Raw genomic sequence first — 18824 nt, forward strand, 5'->3', positions numbered from 1 at the left:
CTTTTTCAACTCAGAGAGCCTAAAAGCAATGACCAGTAGCAATGAGCATACAGACCTATCATTAAGATCTTGGTTTCAGCCGGGCGTGGTGGCTCATGCCTATAATCCCAGCACTTTGGGAGGTCAAGGGGGGGTGGATCGCTTGAGGTCAGGCGTTCAAGACCAGCCTGACCAAGACGGTGAAACCCCGTCTCTACTAAAAATACAAAATTAGTTGGTGGGGCGTGCCTGTAATCCTAGCTACTTGGGAAGCTGAGGCAGGAGAATCATTTGAACCCAGGAGGCAGAGGTTGCAGTGAGCTGAGATTGAGCCATTACACTCCAGCCTGGGCAGCAAGAGCGAAACTCCGTCTTAAAAAAAAAAAAAAAATATATATATATATATATAGCTATAGAGAGATATACGGAGATATATATCTCTATATAGAGACATATATAGAGAGAGATATAGATATATATATAGATATATAGAGATATATAGATAGATATAGATATATAGAGATATATATAGATATAGAGATGTATATATGTAGATATATAGAGAGATATATATCTCCATATATCTCTCTATAGATATATATATATCTTGGTTTCAAAATATAGTTCTCCACTAAAAGGAACCAAAAGGAACCAGAGTCCCTTGGAGAAAGACTAATTCTAAGGCTGGGGTTGAGAAAAATTCAAGATGAAAATAAAACATCTGGTTGCACCAAAGTAAGAACATGCTCAAAGAATTATGGGAATGTGTCAAAAAGACACAGGAACTAGTTTAAAGGACCTCCCACTGGCCAAACCAGTGACGATTTTAGCAGCAAATGAAGTCACACGTCCTGAAAAGTAATGCTTCAGGAGCATACAGTGATCTTGACTTATTTTTACAGTTATGCCATTAAAGAACTTAAAGAATTTACATAAAATCTGACCTCAGAAAAAAAAAAAGCCAAAAGTTATTATTTTGTGTTTTACCTGGATATTGCAGCTTTTTCCATTATTTCCTGCTGAATGAGCCCAGATGGCTCAATGACATCCAATATAATTATGCTCCATAACTTGTCTGATTTTGGCCTTTGTAACATAGCAGATTCATCCTCCACATGTCTCAGCCAAAACTCAAGTGTTTCTTTAGGAAAGTGATTGGCTTCAGAGATGAGGTCCAGAGCAATACGATGCTGGTCTTTCTCCACAGAACTGTATGGTTTAACCTGCCCAAGTGTGCCAGCAATAATAGGCAGAATAGAGAAGCCTTCAGACACATCTAACACATAGAAAGGTTCAAGGATGTTCTGTACAGTATTACTCTGTCCAGTTCCAGAGCTCATCTCATTCTGACAGTGAGTATCCATGGTCTGATACAGTTTCTCTGGAGTCAGTGAAGACAAAACTTTGCTCATTGCCATTTTAAAGCCTTCATGATACGGGATGTTGTTAAGCAAAGCAATTTCTGTAGATTCCAATACACATGCCTGCTCTACAGCATCTGGTTTACTGGTCTGAAGGTTAGCGAGGGCACTACAAAGTTCAGCCTCATTTCCTAACGATAACAAGTCTTTATTCTGGGTAAAACTTTTTGCAACATCCATTTCACATTCCAAACCCAAGACACTAATACTCTGGATTCTTAAGTAACAGTCTTGACAAGACACTTCCATCATCACATGGTCTCCAGGCTTTATCCGGTAGTCTTCATTAAATAGTAAGAAAGAAAAAAAAATATGGAGTACTTATAAGCCAGAGGATCACATAAACATCTCCATCCTCCATCTTGCCCCCCATTCTTTAAATCACTATAGAAAGGATTACAAATATTCATTTAATATACAAAAACTAGGAAAACTCTACCAGATTTACTTAGAGAAAAACTGAAATTTGAATACTCAATTAACCAGTAGCATAATGGAGACATCTGAGAGCTCCATTATTGACCCTGAGACTATCAGTATGATAATGTTTTTAATGCCATCACTAGGTCTCTCCATATCCCCAAATTGGGGTGTTGGTGGAGTACTGCAGGGGACTCTATCATCTTTGGTAATAAAGGCTAACAACAACAAAGATAAAATTCAGGGATAAATATCAAACCTCACTTTAGCTTAAAGGGACACTCTTTAAGAGAAATTTCCAAAAGAACAAGGTAACATTCAACAGAATCGTATCAGTTATATTTGTTGTTAACTGTAAGTATTTTACACATTCTTGCATGTCTAGGAACTTCAAAGTATAAGGAAGAACCAAGTCCTACAATAAAGACCATATGATACTCCTTTCATATGTGGGAAAACTTTTGTTTTGTTTTGTCTTTTGAGACAAGATCTCACTCTGTCACCCAGGCTGGGATGCAGTGGCGTAACATGGTCCCCTGCAGCCTCCAACTCCTGGGTCAAGTGATCCTCCTGCCTCAGTCTCCCAAGTAGCTGGGACTACAGATGCATGCCACCAGGCCCAGCTATTTTTTTTTTTTAAATAGAGATGAGGTCTTGCTATTTTACCCAGGCTGGTCTTGAACTCCTGGGCTCAAGTGATCCTCTTGCCTCAGCCTTCCAATGTGTTGGGATTACAGGCGTAAGCCACTGTGCCTGGCCTACATGTGGTAAAATTTTAAAATGTAAATGTATAAATGTATAATTGCAATTCCTTCTCATTAACCCTGGAACCAGTTGAAAATACAAGTTGTTATAATTTTTTGGGTTTTTTTGTTGCCTAGGCGGGAGTGCAGTGGTATGATCACTGTGGCCTCAATCTCAGGGCTCAAGCTATCCTCCCCACCTCAGCCTCCAGAATAGCTGGGACTACAGGCACTCACCATCATGCCTGAATTTTTAAAAATTTTTAGTAGAGACCAGGCTGGTCTCAAACTCCTGAACTCCAGCAATCCTCCTACCTCAGCAGGAGGAACCCAAAGTGCTGGGATTACAGGCATGAGCCACTGAGCCCAGCCATAAATTGCTATTCTTATGCTTAAACATGTAAATGTCCTTTCTCTAAGAAGGATTCAAAAACAAAAGACCATCTGTTTAAGTTACTACAGGTATAAGAGAGTTAGAATAAACACAAGTAAAAAATGTCATTCACTGAGTGCCAGTCACTGTGGTCGGCATTTTATACCCACTATCTCTAAGAATCCCTAAAACAGTGCTGCAAGATAAATGGTGTCATCGCGTTTTTATATATAATACAACAAAAGCTCTGAGAAACAAGTGGCAAGGATGGCCAGGAGGGAATGAGTAAGTAGTAGAGACAAGAACTGAATCCAAATCTATCTATCTGACTCCAAAAACAACATACTAGCCACAACAATATACTGATTCCAGGCCTTTATGACCTTGCCAAATTAGATCCTTGATTAAGAAACTAAACAGAAATAGATGTATTAACTTCCAGTTTAAGAAGGGTAGAGTTTTTCTGTGTGTGTGTGTATGTGTGTGTGTGTGTGTCTGCGTCAGGATGTCCCTCTGTTGCCCAGGCTGGAGTGCAGTGTTACAATCTTGGCTCACTGCAGGCTCAACCTCCTAGACTCAAGGGATCCTTCTTCCTCAGTGCCCCAAGTAGCTGGGACTATAAGCACTTGCCACCATCCCCAGCTAAATTTTTTCATTTTGTAGAAATGAGGTCTTGAAGCCGGGCACAGTGGCTCACACCTGTAATCCCAGCACTTTGGGAGGCTGATGTGGAAGGATCAAGAGGTCAGGAGATCGAGACATCCTGGCTAACATGGTGAAACCCTGTCTCTATTAAAAATACAAAAAATTAGCTGGGCGTGGTGGCATGCACCTGTAGTCCCAGATAATCAAGAGGTTGAGGCAGGAGAATCGCTTGAACCCAAGAGGTGGAGGTTGCAGTGAGCTGAGATTGCGCCATTGCACTCCAGCCTGGGCGACAGAGCGAGACTCTGTCTCAAAAAAAAAAAAGAAAGAAAAAAAGAAATGAGATCTTGCTATGTTGCCCAGGCTGGTTTAAACTCCTGGCCTCAAGCAATCCTCCCACCTGGGCCTCCCAAAGTACTAGGGTTACAGGTGTCAGCCACCATACCCAGCCTAAAAAGGGTAGTTTTTCTATATAATTCAACTACTTTAAACACTGAAACCCATCAAATCACTGTAAAAAAATTTCCATACAAAAAAAAAAACTTTATACAGAACTTCCCTAGGGAAGTTCAGATTCATGAACTCTCTAAAACTGAAAAATTTTGTGCTTATATGAGTGTGTACATTTTTATGACGCAGGGCTCCACAGACGTTATCGGCTTCTCTAAGGAGTAAGAACTCCTGCACTAAAAGCAATACTTTTCCAATACTTTCCATGAAATAATGGAGCAGGATTTCTTTCATCTACTGATAACTAGAAAAAATGGCCGGGCGCGGTGGCTCACGCCTGTAATCCCAGCACTTTGGGAGGCCAAGGTGGGTGGATCACGAGGTCAGGAGATCAAGACCATCCTGGCTAACAGGGTGAAACTCCGTCTCTACTAAAAATACAAAAAATTAGCCGGGCGTGGTGGCGGGCACCTGTAGTCTCAGCTACTCCAGAGGCTGAGGCAGGAGAATGGCGTGAACACGGGAGGCAGAGCTTGCAGTGAGTCGAGATAGCGCCACTGCAGTCCCGGGCCGGGGAAAAAGAGCGAGACTCTGTCTCAAAAAAAAAAAAAAGAAAAATCAGAGCTGAAGAAATAATGATAGGTTTTCCGAGTGCTATGCAACAGAGTTGTGTTTGTCTCTCTTAACCACAAATATTACCTATTTCAAATTTCTTTTGAAAAAAAATGAAGCTCTGAAAGATTTAACCAACCTCCGTTGACTGAAAACTTCATATCCAAAGTAATTTTTTTTTTTGCCACTGACTTGAATACTTAGAAGATTAAAGCAAGAGGTTTAAAAAAAAAAAAATGGACAAGACCTACCTGCAAGGTCCTGTATAGGGTAGACAGCCTGTTCCCAACATGTTTCCTCACTAGGACTTGTGGATAAACTATGTTCATCATCAAGCTGGAGCACAAACCAAACCATAATAGCATCTAGTATGCCTTCTTTAATAACAGGAATACCAATCTTATCAGGCTTTTTAGTTGCAAGACTTTTTAATTCCTGAGAAAAATGTAGAAGGAATGAAAGGGTTTTATATATTTCATATATACTTGCCTCAATATCTTACCATTTTCCATCTCTGGAGTTCTTAGTCCTGCCCAGCTCCCTTAGGGATTCAGTATCTTGGCACACCTATAACCATGTAAGGCACACTGGTTGGGAAGCTCTGACCTATTTTATTGGAATACCATGCAGCTATTATTAAAAAGAATGAAGCAGATATATATTGCTGATATGGAAAGAAGTCCATAATATATTGTTGAATTGAAAAGGTTAAGTGACAAAGCAGTGGAGATTGTTTTGTTTAGAAAATAGAGGGGGATGGAGGGGGGTAGAGAGAGAGAGGGAGTAGGGAGAGAGTGTGTGTGTGTAAGAGAGAGAGTGAAAAAGAAAGAGAGTGTGTGTGTGTTTGTGTGTGTACAGAAAAGAAAGTCTGGAAAGATGTACTTCAAACTAGTGACCTGGGGAAAGAAGGGTTGAGATTTTAAAAAGGAAGAAAAATACTAGGACTTTTTCCTTTCTATCCTATATTGCTTGAAAGTCTTAAACAGGCAGGCATGGCTTTTGAAATTAAAACCTTAGTAAGATTTGTGTGTGTGGCTAAGAAAAATTAAAATTTTAAAAACCCTTAAAATAATAAAAGGATAGTTTGGGGGTAAATGGCAGCTACAAACGTGTTACTTGCTATTGAAAGTCGCAACAGGTAAGGAATGCTCTTGAAGCTCAGAAAGCTCAGCCTCAGTAAGCAAGGCCAAATTGTTAAATTAGTTCCAGATCTCTTCAAGAACAATGTGGTAACAAATAATAAAGGAAAGCTTCTATTAAATTATAAAAATCTTAGGCTAGCTGGGCACGGTGGCTCACACCTGTAATCCCAGCACTTCAGGAGGCCAAGGTAGGTGGATCATTGAGGTCAAGAGTTTGGGGCCAGGCACAGTGGCTCACGCCTGTAATCCCAGCACTTTGGGAGGCCAAGGTGGGCGGATCACGAGGCCAGGAGATAGAGACCATCCTGGCTAACAAGGTGAAACCCCGTCTCTACTAAAAATACAAAAAAGTAGCCGGGCATGGTGGCAGGCGCCTGTAGTCCCACCTCCTCGGGAGGCTGAGGCAGGAGAATGGCGTGAACCCAGGAAGCGGAGCTTGCAGTGAGCCGAGATCGCGCCACTGCACTCCAGCCTGGGCGACAGGGTGAGAGTCCACCTCAAAAACAAAAAAAAAGAGTTCGAGACCAGCCTGGCCAACATGGTGAAACCCCATCTCTACTAAAAATACAAAAATTAGCTGCTCATGGTGGTGGGTGCCTGTAATCCCAGCTACTCGGGAGGCTGAGGCAGGAGAATCGCTTGAACCCCAAAAGTGGAGGCTGCAGTGAGCCAAGATCGCACTACTACACTCCAGCCTAGGCAACAAGAGTGAAACTCTGTCTCAAAAAAAAAAAAAAAGAAAAACAAGAAAAAAAAAATCTTAGGCTAAAATTACCCTCACAAAGTCTTCTATTTCCAAACAGGTTTCACTTACAACATTTATGTACTTGAACACTTAACCTTACTTATTAAAGATCTTTAGAGAATTCTATGTAACCTTTCCAATTTCTTTGGGCACTTTCTTTTTTGTTTTTTTTTTTGAGACGGAGTTTCGCTCTTGTTGCTCAGGCTGGAGAGCAATGGCGCAATCTTGGCTCATGCAACCTCCGCCTCCCAGGTTCAAGCAATTCTCCTGTCTCAGCCTCCCAAGTAGCTGGGATTACAGGAGCCCGCCATCACACCCAGCTAATTTTTTTGTATTTTTTTTAGTAGAGACAGAGTTTCACCATGTTGGCTAGGCTGGTCCTGAACTCCTGACCTCAGGTAATCCACCTGCCTCGGCCTCCCAAAGTGCTGGGAGGACAGGCGTGAGCCACCTCGCCTGGCTGGGCACTTTCTTTATACAGAACATCCTCACGCCATTCACCAACACACACACTAGAGTGATCAGCTTCTCTTGCTTTTCCTAGGACTGTCTTGGTTTCAAAACAGAAAGTCTCAAGTCTCGGAACCCCCTTCAGTCCTGGGCAAACCATGAAGGCTGGTCACCATGATGCATATACAACCTAGAGATTTGGATTATTGTTCATTTTGTTAATTTGAAATGGCAGCATGATATAGAGAAAAGTCAGAAAGACCTAGGTTAGAATTCCTGCCCCTGTATTCACATGCAGAATAATTTGGGGGGAAATTATTTAATGTGAGCAACAATTTCCTCATCTGTGTAACACAAGGATAATTATAATTGTATGGCAGTATGTCATAAGAGCTGCCTAAGAACACAAGTGAAAGCACCTGGCACCCTATATATTCCCAACAATCTTAGGAGGGGTTTTCTCTGTATTTAAATAAGCGGGCTGGGCACAGTGGCTCCTTTGCCTGTAATCCTAATACTTGGGGAGGCCCAGGTCAGCAGATCGCTTGAGCTCAGAGTCCGAGACCAACCTGGGCAACATGGCAAAACCCCATCTCTATTAAAAATACAAAAATTAGCCGGGCACAGTGGTACATGCCTGTAGTCCCAGCTACTTGGGGGACTGAGGCAGGAGGATTGCTTGAACCCGGGAGGTCGAGGCTGCAGTGAGCCGAGATGGTGCCACTGCACTCCAGCCTGGGTGACAGAGCAAGACAATGTCAAAGAAAGAAAAGAAAGGAAAGAAAAGCAAGGAAAGCAAGAAAGCAAGCAAGCAAGCAAGCAAGAAAGCAAATAATTTCAGGAAGAAATTCTAATTACCCTTTAATAATTTTCTTTACATACAATAGGTGGAATCTTCATGCAAACTCATAAAATAAGACTGTCTGTCCTATATATTATTTTAAACAACGCATGAAATTTAATGCTTGAAAATAGTAACTGAATTTTTTTCACCTGAAGATTGTTGAAATCTACTGTCATAATTTCAAAGCACTCTGTCAAAGCCAAATATCCTCCAGGAACTCGACTCATCTTTTCAGTTGTATAAGGTTCAATTGTTTCTTCAGTATCTACAGAAGAATAAGCCGGACTCTGAAATTTCACATTTGTTGGCAAATGGATGCCAGCAATGTCCTTAATACCCACTCTGGAGAGAGAGAAAATAGCGGAGGGGTAGGAAGATGGATTTTTTTAGAATCAAATAACATATCTAATACTGAGTCCAGAAAAAATAAATACAAAAATGAAATAAAACCTCATGAGCAAAGATTTCTTAAACATAACTACATAATACACACACATATAAAACCACTAACTATAAAGGAAAACAACTATAAATAGGTCTATAATAAAATTAAGAATGTCTGCTCACTAAAAAAAAAACACCCTGTAATAAAGTAAAAAGCAAGCAACTAAGATATTTGTAATAACTATATTCAATAAAGGGCTCATGTCCAAAATATATTTTTAAATTCCTACATATTAATAAAAAACAAAAATGGGCAAAAGACTTAGACACTTCACAAAAGGACATATCCAAATGGCCAATAAGCACATGAAAAGGTGCTCAGCTTCAACAGCCACCCGGGAAATGGAGTTAAAATCACACTGCAGGGTGGGCACGGTGGCTCACGCCTGTAATCCCAGCACTTTGGGAGGCCGAGGCGGGTGGATCACGAGATCAGGAGATCGAGACCATCCTGGCTAACAAGGTGAAACCCCTTCTCTACTAAAAATACAAAAGATTAGCCGGGCGTGTTGGTGGGCACCTGTAGTCCCAGCTACTCGGGAGGCTGAGACAGGAGAATGGCGTGAACCCAGGAGGCTGAGCTTGCTGTGAGCCGAGATCACGCCACCGCACTCCAGCCTGAGCAAGAGAGCGAGACTCCGTCTCAAAAAAAAAATCACAACGCATACTACGCATCTGACAGAATGGAAAAAAACAAGTAGTCAATAGCAAGTATGGTAAGGATACAGTCTCATACACTATTGGAGTATAAAATTAGATCACTTTGGAAGACTGCTTTGTAGTACCAATTCGAGCTGAGCATACCTATTCAGATTCATTCTTAATGTAGGAACCTCACAGTGTTTGGCATTTCCACTTCTGAGAATATAGTCAACAGAAATTAATACATATTATCACCAAAAGAATGTTCAAGAATGTTTATAGCTACACTGCTTCTGATAGCCAAAAAAAAACTGATATAACCTAAACATCTATCAGTAGTATAACAGACAAATCTAGTATAGTCATATAATGGAGTATGATTCAGCAATGAGAATAAACAAACTAAACACAAAAGAAGCTAGGCACACAAAAGTCACACGGTATGGTTCTATTTGTATAAAATTCAAAACAAGCAACACTAATCTACAGTGTTAGAAGTCAGGATAGTAGGTGCTCTAGGAAGAGTGGGGCGCTGGTAAAGAGATGGGGCTTCTTCCTGCACACTTTATATTATATAGCAGTAATATTCTGGTCCTTGATCTCAGCACTGATTACCCAGGTCTACCAACTTCATGAAAATTCATCAAATCATAAACTTATGGCTTACACACTTGCTATAACAATGTTTGATGTCAATAAAAATTTACATTGGGCCAGGCATGGTGGCTTACGCCTGTAATCCCAGTACTTTGGGAAGCCAAGGTGGGAGGATCACTTGAGTCCAGGAGTTAGAGACCAGCATGGACAACATAGCAAGATTCTTCTAAGTAAAATAAAATAAAATAGCCAGGTATGGTGGTATGTACCTAGAGTTCTAGTTACTTGGGAGGCTGAAGCAGGAGGATCACCTGAACCTAGGAGTTCAAGGCTGCAATGAGCTATGATCACATCACTGCACTCCAGCCTGGGCAACAGAGCGAGACCCTGTCTCAAAAGAACAAAAAAACAAAAAAGAAAATTTACAATGAAAAAACACTTTATGAAAATTTAAACATTTTGTTAAAGGAAAATACTCCAACCTCATCTCACCTTACCAGTGGCACTTTTTTAGGAGAATTTGCCTTTATAAAATTTCAAAAGTTCAAATAATCTACTTTTACAGATTACTACACTCTTAAAAGATGAATCAGCAAATGGAACTACTAATGATTTTTTTTTTTTTTTTTTTGAGACAGAGTCTTGCTCTGTTGCCCAGGCTGGAGTGCAGTGGCACAATCTCGGCTCACTGCAAGCTCAGCCTCCCAGGTTCACGCCATTCTCCTGCCTCAACCTCCCGAGTGGCTGGGACTACAGGCGCCTGCCACCATGCCTGGCTACTTTTTTGTATTATTAGTAGAGATGGGGTTTCACCGTGTTAGCCAGGATGGTCTCGATCTCCTGGCCTCATGATCCGCCCACCTCAGCCTCCCAAAGTGCTGGGATTACAGGCATGAACCACCGCGCCCGGCCTACTATGATTTTAATAACTCAAAATTAAAAGTCACAAGTTGAAACAAAAAAGATGTGACAATTTTTTGTGTGTGAGACAAGGTCTCATGCTGTCGCCCAGGCTGGAGTACAAAGGTGTGATCTTGGCTCACTGCAACAACCTCCATCTACCAGGCTCAAGCAATTCTCCTATCTCTGCTTCCTGAGTAGCTGGGACTACAGGTGCATGCCACCACGCCCAGCTAATTTTTGTATTTTTTATAGAGACAGGGTTTCGCCGTATTGCCCAGGCTGCTGTCAAACTCCTGAGCTCAGGCGATCCGCCCACCTTGGCCTCCCAAAGTGCTGGTATTACAGGCGTGAGCCACTGCGCCCAGCCAGACAATTTCTTGCTAATGTATTATAAACTACGTGAATATATATTGTCAAAACTTCAAGCCATATGGTAAAAAGTCCACCTTCACAGTACTCATCCTCTCATTTCTTCACTGTTAAAAGTTTAATGTGTATCCTTCCATACCTTTTTTTAATATTTGTATATAACACTCTATTTGTACATAATTGAAACATTCTGTATCATTTTTGAGTAGGTTGTATTCATCATGCCTATTTATCTCTCAAAAGATACTTGTGTATCTTTATTAAAAATGAGAATATTCTCTTAATCACAGCAATCAAATTCAGTATTATCTAACCTACAGTTCATATTCTGTATTTGTCAACTGAATCAAAAATCAATAATGCAGGCAGGGCACGTGGCTCATGCCTGTAATCCAAGCACTTTAGGAGGCTAAGGCAGAAGGATCCCTTGAGTCCAGGAGTTCAACACAGCAAGACAGCAAGACCCTGTCTCTATAAAACTTTAAAAACTTAACCAGACATAGTGGTGCTTATGTGCTTATGCTTGCAGCTCTTCAGGAGGCTGAAGTGGGAGGATCACTTGAGCTTGGGCGGTCAAGACTGCCGTGAGCCATGACTGAGCCACTGCCCTCCAACCAGGGCAACACAGCAGGATCAAAATGTATATATATAGTTTTTTTCCCCAATACAGGTCATAGTTTCAATTTAGCTGTCCTGTCTCTTTAACCTCCTTTCATCTTAAACAGTTTTTCATCTTTGCTTTGTCTCTCATGTCACTGACATTTTTTAAGAAGGTAAGCCAATTGTTTTACAGAATGGTCCCAACTAAGGTTTGTCCAAGGTTTTCTCACAATTAGATTGTAGGCTGTACATTTTGGATGTGGTACTATATAAGCAATGCATCCTCAAAGCATCGAATCTGGAGGAATCTTGATGTTAGCTTTAATCACTTGGTTAAGATGTTGTGTGGTCACCAGGGCCCGTCGGGGGATATGGGCAAGGGGAGGGAGAGCATTAGGACAAATACCTAATGCATGCGGGGCTTAAAACCTAGATGATGGGTTGATAGGTGCAGCAAACCACCATGGCACATGTATACCTATGTAACAAACCTGCATGTTCTGCACATGTATCCCAGAACTTAAAGTAAAATTAAATTAAATTAAATTTTTAAAAAAAACAGGCCGGGCACAGTGGCTCACGCCTGTAATCCCAGCACGTGGGGAGGCTGAGGCAAGTTGATCACCTGAGGTCGGGAGTTCGAGACCAACCTGGCCAACATGATGAAACGCCTCTCTACTAAAAAAAAATACAAAAAATCAGCTGGGCATGGTGGCAGGCATGCCTGTAATCCCAGCTACTTGGGAGGCTGAGGCAGGGGAATCACTTGAACATGGGAGGCGGAGGTTGCAGTGAGCCAAGATCGTGCCACTGCACTCCAGCCTGGGAAACAAGAGTGAAACTCTGTCTAAACAAACAAGCAAAAAAAAGATGTTGTGTGGCTTCTTCCCTATATACTTACACTCTTTCCTTTTGTAGTAATTTGAAAGATACTTTGAAACTATATAAATGCCCTGATCCTCATCAGATTTCCTTCCATTGATTTAGCATCCATTCATGATTCTTGCCTTCCAAAAAGTAATTCTGCCTCATTTTTTCTATACTATTAGTTGGCATTTACTGTAAGGATGAGCTGTACTTTTATCCCCATTTATGCATTTATTAATCTGCTTAAGATACATAGAAATTCAGGGATTCTTATTCAGTGGGTTTTAGTCCATTAGGACCCTTATTTATTTTGGTGATTAAATTGTCCCAGATTTGGCCAGTGGCAGAGTCTGCAAGCATGCTGATGTGTCCTTTTGCTCCCCTTTCCCCCACCAAATCCCTTTTTGAGCACTTCCTCACTTTCTAATACAAGATGTCCCAGAATCATATTGAATCTATTCCACCCCAGTACTGGAATCAGCCATTGCTCCAAGAAGCTATAGTTCCTTTTGGTGAGAAATGGTATTTAAAAACCAAGATCTGGGTTCTAGGTATGCTCACTGCTCCTAAGATTATGCCTTGTCTTTCTCACTTAACAGTATACCATAAACTTCTTTCCTTGTCTATACATGTACCTTAACCATTTTTTTGCATAATACTACATTAGGTGACTGTTACATCATAATTTATTGAAATACTTTCTTATTAATATAAACATTCAGATAATTTGTTTGCTTTGATTTTTCCAATCACAGTATTACAGTGAACATCCTTGTACACACATCACTGCACACATGTATGAGTATTTATCAGGATAGATTCCCAGACACGGAAATGCTAGATCAAGGACTACAAACATCTTTAGTGTTGCTAGAAAAGGCCAAATCAAGCTACTAAAATATTGCACCAACAGTGTATAAATTTTCCCTAAACCTATGAGAAAATAAGATATCAAACAACTAGCAGTAAGAAAATGTTATCCCATTGGTTTTAATTTCCATTTCTCTGATTAATAGACAATTATATTCATGCTTTGTTATAAAAGTTGCAAATATTTATCTCAGTCTGTCACTTGTTTTTTAACTTTATAGTATCCTTCACCAGATAGATTTTTTTCAACTGTTTTAAAATGTGGTCACATTTGTCAATGTTCTGTGGCTTCTGGGCCCTACTCTGTGTTTTGCTTCGGAAGGTCTCCATCAAATAGATTTTTTGACGCTCAGATGTTTAACTCACCCAGAATTAAAAGTAGGGATCTAACTTTTTTCCCCAAATGAAGCACACCATTTCCATTTCCTGAATAGTTTATCTCTTCCCCAATGATCTGAAATATCACACCTGTATCATATACTACATCCATATAAATTCAAAGGTCTGCACCTAGATTCTTTATTGTGCTCCACTGATGTATTTGTCTTTCTGCATCAATACATTACTGTTTTTTATTCTAGGTTTTTATACCTAATAAGGCAAGTTTCAGTTTCCTTGGATATTCTTAAACATTTGCTTATTGAGAAGAGCATTAAATTCAGTGGATTAGGTGCCAAATGGCAATTTTTATATAATCATTTATAAATGTTTCTACCAGGTAAAACAGTAGCACTCACATGTATTTTGTCAACACCTTTCTTCATAGTCCTCAACCCATAATGCTGAACTTTGTTTAAATAAAAAAAAAAAAAAAAAAAAAGATATTGGCCTCATGCATCCAGGCCTACACCTATTCAATCAAATTGTAAACGCTTTGTATTTTTACAAAAGCTCCTATGGTGCTTCTACTGTAGTCAGGCACTCATTTGCTAAATAAGTGAGTCAATAATGAAGTTATTCTTTTTCAAAATGTAGATACCAGCCATTTAATTTCTACTTTGCTTAGACAAACAAAATTAGTGGTCTCCTAAAGAGGAACTATTGAGGGAAGGAGTCCAGCCATGTTACAGCAAGAAATCTCAGCAAGACACAACCTAGCTTTTCTGGTGGGCAATGCAGTAAGAAATCCCTACAGCCTTAAAACTGTACATGTTCTTTAACTCAGTAATTCCTTATTAAGGAATTTATCCTAAGAAAATAATAGAAACAAGTCCACAAAGACATAAGTGCAAAGATGTTTATCCTAATTCTTAAAAGCAGAAAAGTGGAAGCAATCCAAAAATTCTAAACTCCAATAACTACAACACCAAGAAGTTGATTTTTAAAAGTCATGAACCAAATCTATTACATGAAAAGGCTCACAAAGGAAAAGCAAATATATTTACTGAGTTTTTAAACAAAATTAAATTTACACACACCTACATTTACTTACATAGAACTAATATTCAACCAGTACATTCTAATTCAGTCAATCTGCTAATTAAGTCCACTGTCTGGTTAGTGCCCTGTGTCCTACCAATCTCTAAACATTTTTACTATCTCCCTGTAACATACAAAGAAAAAGAGTAAAGGAATATATAACAAAGATGAAAAGTAGTTACTTACTGGTGAGGGGTTCACAGTGGTTTTCATTTTTTTCAAACCACTTATCAGTATGTCCTAAAATATTTATATGCTACATTTACGATTAAGTTATTGGTAGAAGCTTAGAAAGATCCTAAATTCCATCCAGCCCAACTACAAATCATTATAGTATTAGTGAAATTACTAAGAAAAGGGAAATTGAATTAAAACCAAAATTAATTTTCACAGTGGAATCTTTCATTCCAACTTCACCTAAAATCAGTCAGAACTTAATATTTTTCTACATGAATATATCACAACTACAGAGTCCTAAGTTGTATCAAAATTAATTTTCCATTTAAAAAAAAAAACTGGCTTTAACCATGAAGTTTCATTTAAAATAGGCAAAAAAAAAAAAAAAAAGAATAAGACCAGTGTAAGCAGCATGAATTTAAAGGTCACAAAACTACAAATCCTCACCCAAATACACATTCACTAACTAACCTCTGTAATATTCTCTTTACAATTACTATTTTTCAATATTTACTATTTAAATAGTCACTTACTGATATGGTTTGACTCTGTGTCTCCACCCAAATCTCATCTCAAATTGTAATCCCCACATGTTGAGGGAGGGAAGTGACTGGATTATGAGAACGGTTTCCTCCACGCTGTTCTCATGATAGGGAGTGAATTCGCACAAGATCTGATGGTTTTACAAATGGTAGTTTTTCCTACACTCACCCACGTGGTCTCGCGCTCTCTCTCTCTCTGCCCGCCCCCCGCCTCCTCAACAACCTGCCTGCTGCCATGTAAGACATGCCTGCTTCCCCTTCTGCCATGTTTGTAAGTTTCCTGAGGCCTCCTCAGCATTCAGAACTGAGTCATTTAAATCTCTTTCCTTTATAAATTACCCAATCTTGGGAGGTTCTTTATAGCAGTGTGAAAATGGACTAATACACTTACCTATGATGTCTTCTTATCTCTGCACATTCTACTGCCATCCCAAATATAACAGCACTTGCTGGTATAACTTTCCCATACTGTTCAGAATTACCACTTTCACCTTTGGTCTAAAAAAAATAACAATAAGAATTACATTATCACATGTATGTAAAAATATGTGTGCATAATAATAAGCTATGAAAATATAATTTTAAAAACCTAAAAAGACAATAAGTAAGGATAAAGTAAGTTAAAGATTTTTTTTCTTCCTTAAAAAATATTTTTGGACTGGGCACTGTAGCTCACGCCTGTAATCCCAGCACTTTAGGAGGCCGAGGCAGGCGGATCACGAGGTCAGGAGATTGAGACCATCCTGGCTAACACGGTGAAACCCCATCTCTACTAAAAATACAAAAAATTAGCTGGGCGTGGTGGCACGCGCCTGTAGTCCCGGCTACTTGCGAGGCTGAGGCAGGAGAATCGCTTGAACCCGGGAGGCAGAGGCTGCAGTGAGCCGAGATCACGCCACTGCACTCCAGCCTGGGGCTACAGAGCAAGACTCCAACTCAAAAAAAAAAAAAAAAAAGTATTTTTGGCCAGACCTGGCAGCTCACACCTGCAATTCCAGCACTTTGGAAAGCCAAGGAGAGAGGACCACTCGAGGCCAGGAGTTTGAGACCAGCCTAGACAACAGGGCAAGACCCTGTCTCTACAGAAAAAAAAATTTTTTTTAATTAGCCGAGTGTGGTGACATTGTGAGGCTGAGGTGGGAGCGCCACTTGAGCCCGGGAGTTTGAGGCTGCAGTAAGCTAAAAAACGTGCCACTGTGCTCCCACCTGGGCAAGAGAGTGAGACCCCATTTCAAAAAAACAGAATAAGTATTTTCATTGCTATATATGTATGAATATATTTTTTTTTTCTCACAATACAAATGCAAAGGATACAAGAAAAGAGGGAGGATGGGAGGGGGAAAGGACTGTAAGTCTGCATAGAAAAAAAGACTTGGGTATGACTTTGATCAAGAAATCAGTATCAATACCTACTTAAAAAACAAATTGCTTGGCCAGGAGCGGTGGCTCACACCTGCAATCCCAGCACTTTGGGAGACCAAGGCAGGTGGATCACTTGAGGCCAGGAGTTCAAGACCAGCCAGGCCAACATGGTGAAACCCTGTCGCTACTTCAAAAAAATAAAAAATTGCTCTTTTCAACCTTTAACTAGCAATTTTAAATCCAAATCATTTTCTGTTAATATTGAATTTTTATTACATATTAAAATCCTTTCATTGATAACACATATCATATAAACCAAATCAATGATTTGTGGGCTACAATAGAGGATTTCAATGCAAAATATAATTTGGCAATTATAATAGTCCTGTCCAAGCCATAGCCTGGGTTCAACAGGTACCTGAAAACAGTACCAAACCAGCTGTTACTATACTCTCTTCTGATAATTTGCCAAAATTCTAGGCAGTGAAGTCTGTAAGACTGAAAGTACCTCCGTTTTTTAACCCTACTCAAGAATTCCATAGTCAGTCCCTCCATAAAGTAATCTCAATTCCTATGAATTCTTCCCTGGAGTATTTTTGCCTGTATATCTCATTCAGGCACATAATTATACATTGAATCATGTTGTTAGTAAATGTTTTTATGTTGTTTTGTTTTGTTTGAGACGGAGTTTCGCTCTTGTTGCCCAGGCTGGAGTGCAATGGCGTGACCTCAGCTCACTGCAACCTCCACCTCCCGGGTTCAAGCGATTCTCCTGCCTCAGCCTCCCAAGTAGCTGGGATTACAGGCATGCGCCACCACACCCGGCTAATTTTGTATTTTTAGTAGAGATGGGGTTTCTCCATGTTGGTAAGGCTGGTCTCGAACTCCCGACCTCAGGTGATCCACCCACCTCCAAAGTGCTGGGATTACAGGCATGAGCCACCACGCCCGGCCAGTAAAAGTTTTTTGCATAGATTTCTTTCCAACCATGCAGTATGTACACCTTGGCAATGGAAAATGTATTTCATATTGCTTTCTAAATATACTAAGGATTCAATAAATCTCTGATGAAATAATGAATTCTTAATCAGTTTTAAGTATTTTCATACTGCTTACCTTTGGCTGTAAAAGTAAATGCTCCCATGCATGAATCAAACTCTCCACAATTCCTTCTCCAAATAAACCTGCATCGACAGTTTCTGTTACAACTAGGGACACTCTATAGAATGATTTTTTAAAGATATATGTAAGTAAAATATCATGCTATTATATAAAGATGTCAAAGCTGAGAGGAGAAAGGAAGAGTATATTATAGAAACAGTCCATATGTAAAATATCCTAATACATTTCATTTTTAAGATCTACTACTGAATCTTGAGGAACTTTACTCAAATGTTCCTTAAGCTCCTTTGTTCTCCACTGGCTCCTTCTCCTTGGTTTGGAAGATGGAGGGTAGGGGGAGGTGGGGAATGACAACTTTCGCTTGGCCTTGTTCCCTCTCCAGGTTATTTTTTCATTGCCTACATCTTTAAGAGTGGTTCATACCCATTACCTCTATCAGTCTCTTCCTTAATGCCAAGCAAGAAGATTTCCATCTCCAACAGTCTATAAAAATATTATCTACCATCAATAACTCTCTACTTATCAAAATGAATCCTCTTTCTCAGTTATCATTTTTATCTCCAAATAACACTGATTGCAGGAGAGCCCTCCCTCTCAAAATCTATCTCTACCTTCTATGACACTGCATCATCCATGTTTGCCTCCTATATGTTGACTGTGCCTCTCTTATCACTTCTCTTGCTTTACCCACTGCCTGAGTCTTAGAAAAAGCCTAGTCCACAGAACTCTGCTCTTCTGTCCATTCTTTCTCTAGAAAATTTTACTCAAAGACATACAAAAATAGTTTCTCCCTTCTCTGAACTCCTTCAGCATTTATTGCCAGTATCACTCATTTATGTATTTAGAAGATAAGAAAAGTTTCATGAATATTCTTTATCTTCCTATCTACATTGTAAGTGCCTTGAGGGTAAGAATGACTTTGGTATCCTCCACAGTGCCTAAACCCAACATCTTATATACAGAAAATATCCAGTATTTATGATTGCATACACTTAGAATGTGAAAGGTGTTTCAAATCATCTAGTCCAATACCTTGAGGTCTAGACATTTGCTTAAGGTCAAAATAAATTAATAATAGTCCAATCT

The 18824-nt window shown here is 39.7% G+C and overlaps 1 protein-coding gene across 4 annotated transcripts in view; it reads right to left on the reverse strand.

Annotated features, from left to right (window-relative positions):
- Positions 1-18824, reverse strand: part of PRMT9 (protein arginine methyltransferase 9) — a 46061-nt gene that overhangs the window by 14767 nt on the left and 12470 nt on the right. For 3 of the 4 annotated variants that reach the window (XM_024246132.3, XM_054554565.2, XM_054554566.2), the window contains 5 exons: positions 17733-17835; positions 15646-15752; positions 7974-8166; positions 4895-5078; positions 967-1681 (listed from right to left, as the gene is read on the reverse strand). In XM_024246132.3, coding sequence (XP_024101900.2) covers positions 967-1681; positions 4895-5078; positions 7974-8166; positions 15646-15752; positions 17733-17835 — 1302 coding nt within the window. The remainder of the gene's footprint in view (positions 1-966; positions 1682-4894; positions 5079-7973; positions 8167-15645; positions 15753-17732; positions 17836-18824) is intronic. The other variant, XM_054554567.2, reaches the window with a different exon arrangement.

Source organism: Pongo abelii, chromosome 3 (genome assembly GCF_028885655.2).
Source record: "Pongo abelii isolate AG06213 chromosome 3, NHGRI_mPonAbe1-v2.0_pri, whole genome shotgun sequence".
Lineage (NCBI taxonomy): Eukaryota > Metazoa > Chordata > Mammalia > Primates > Hominidae > Pongo > Pongo abelii.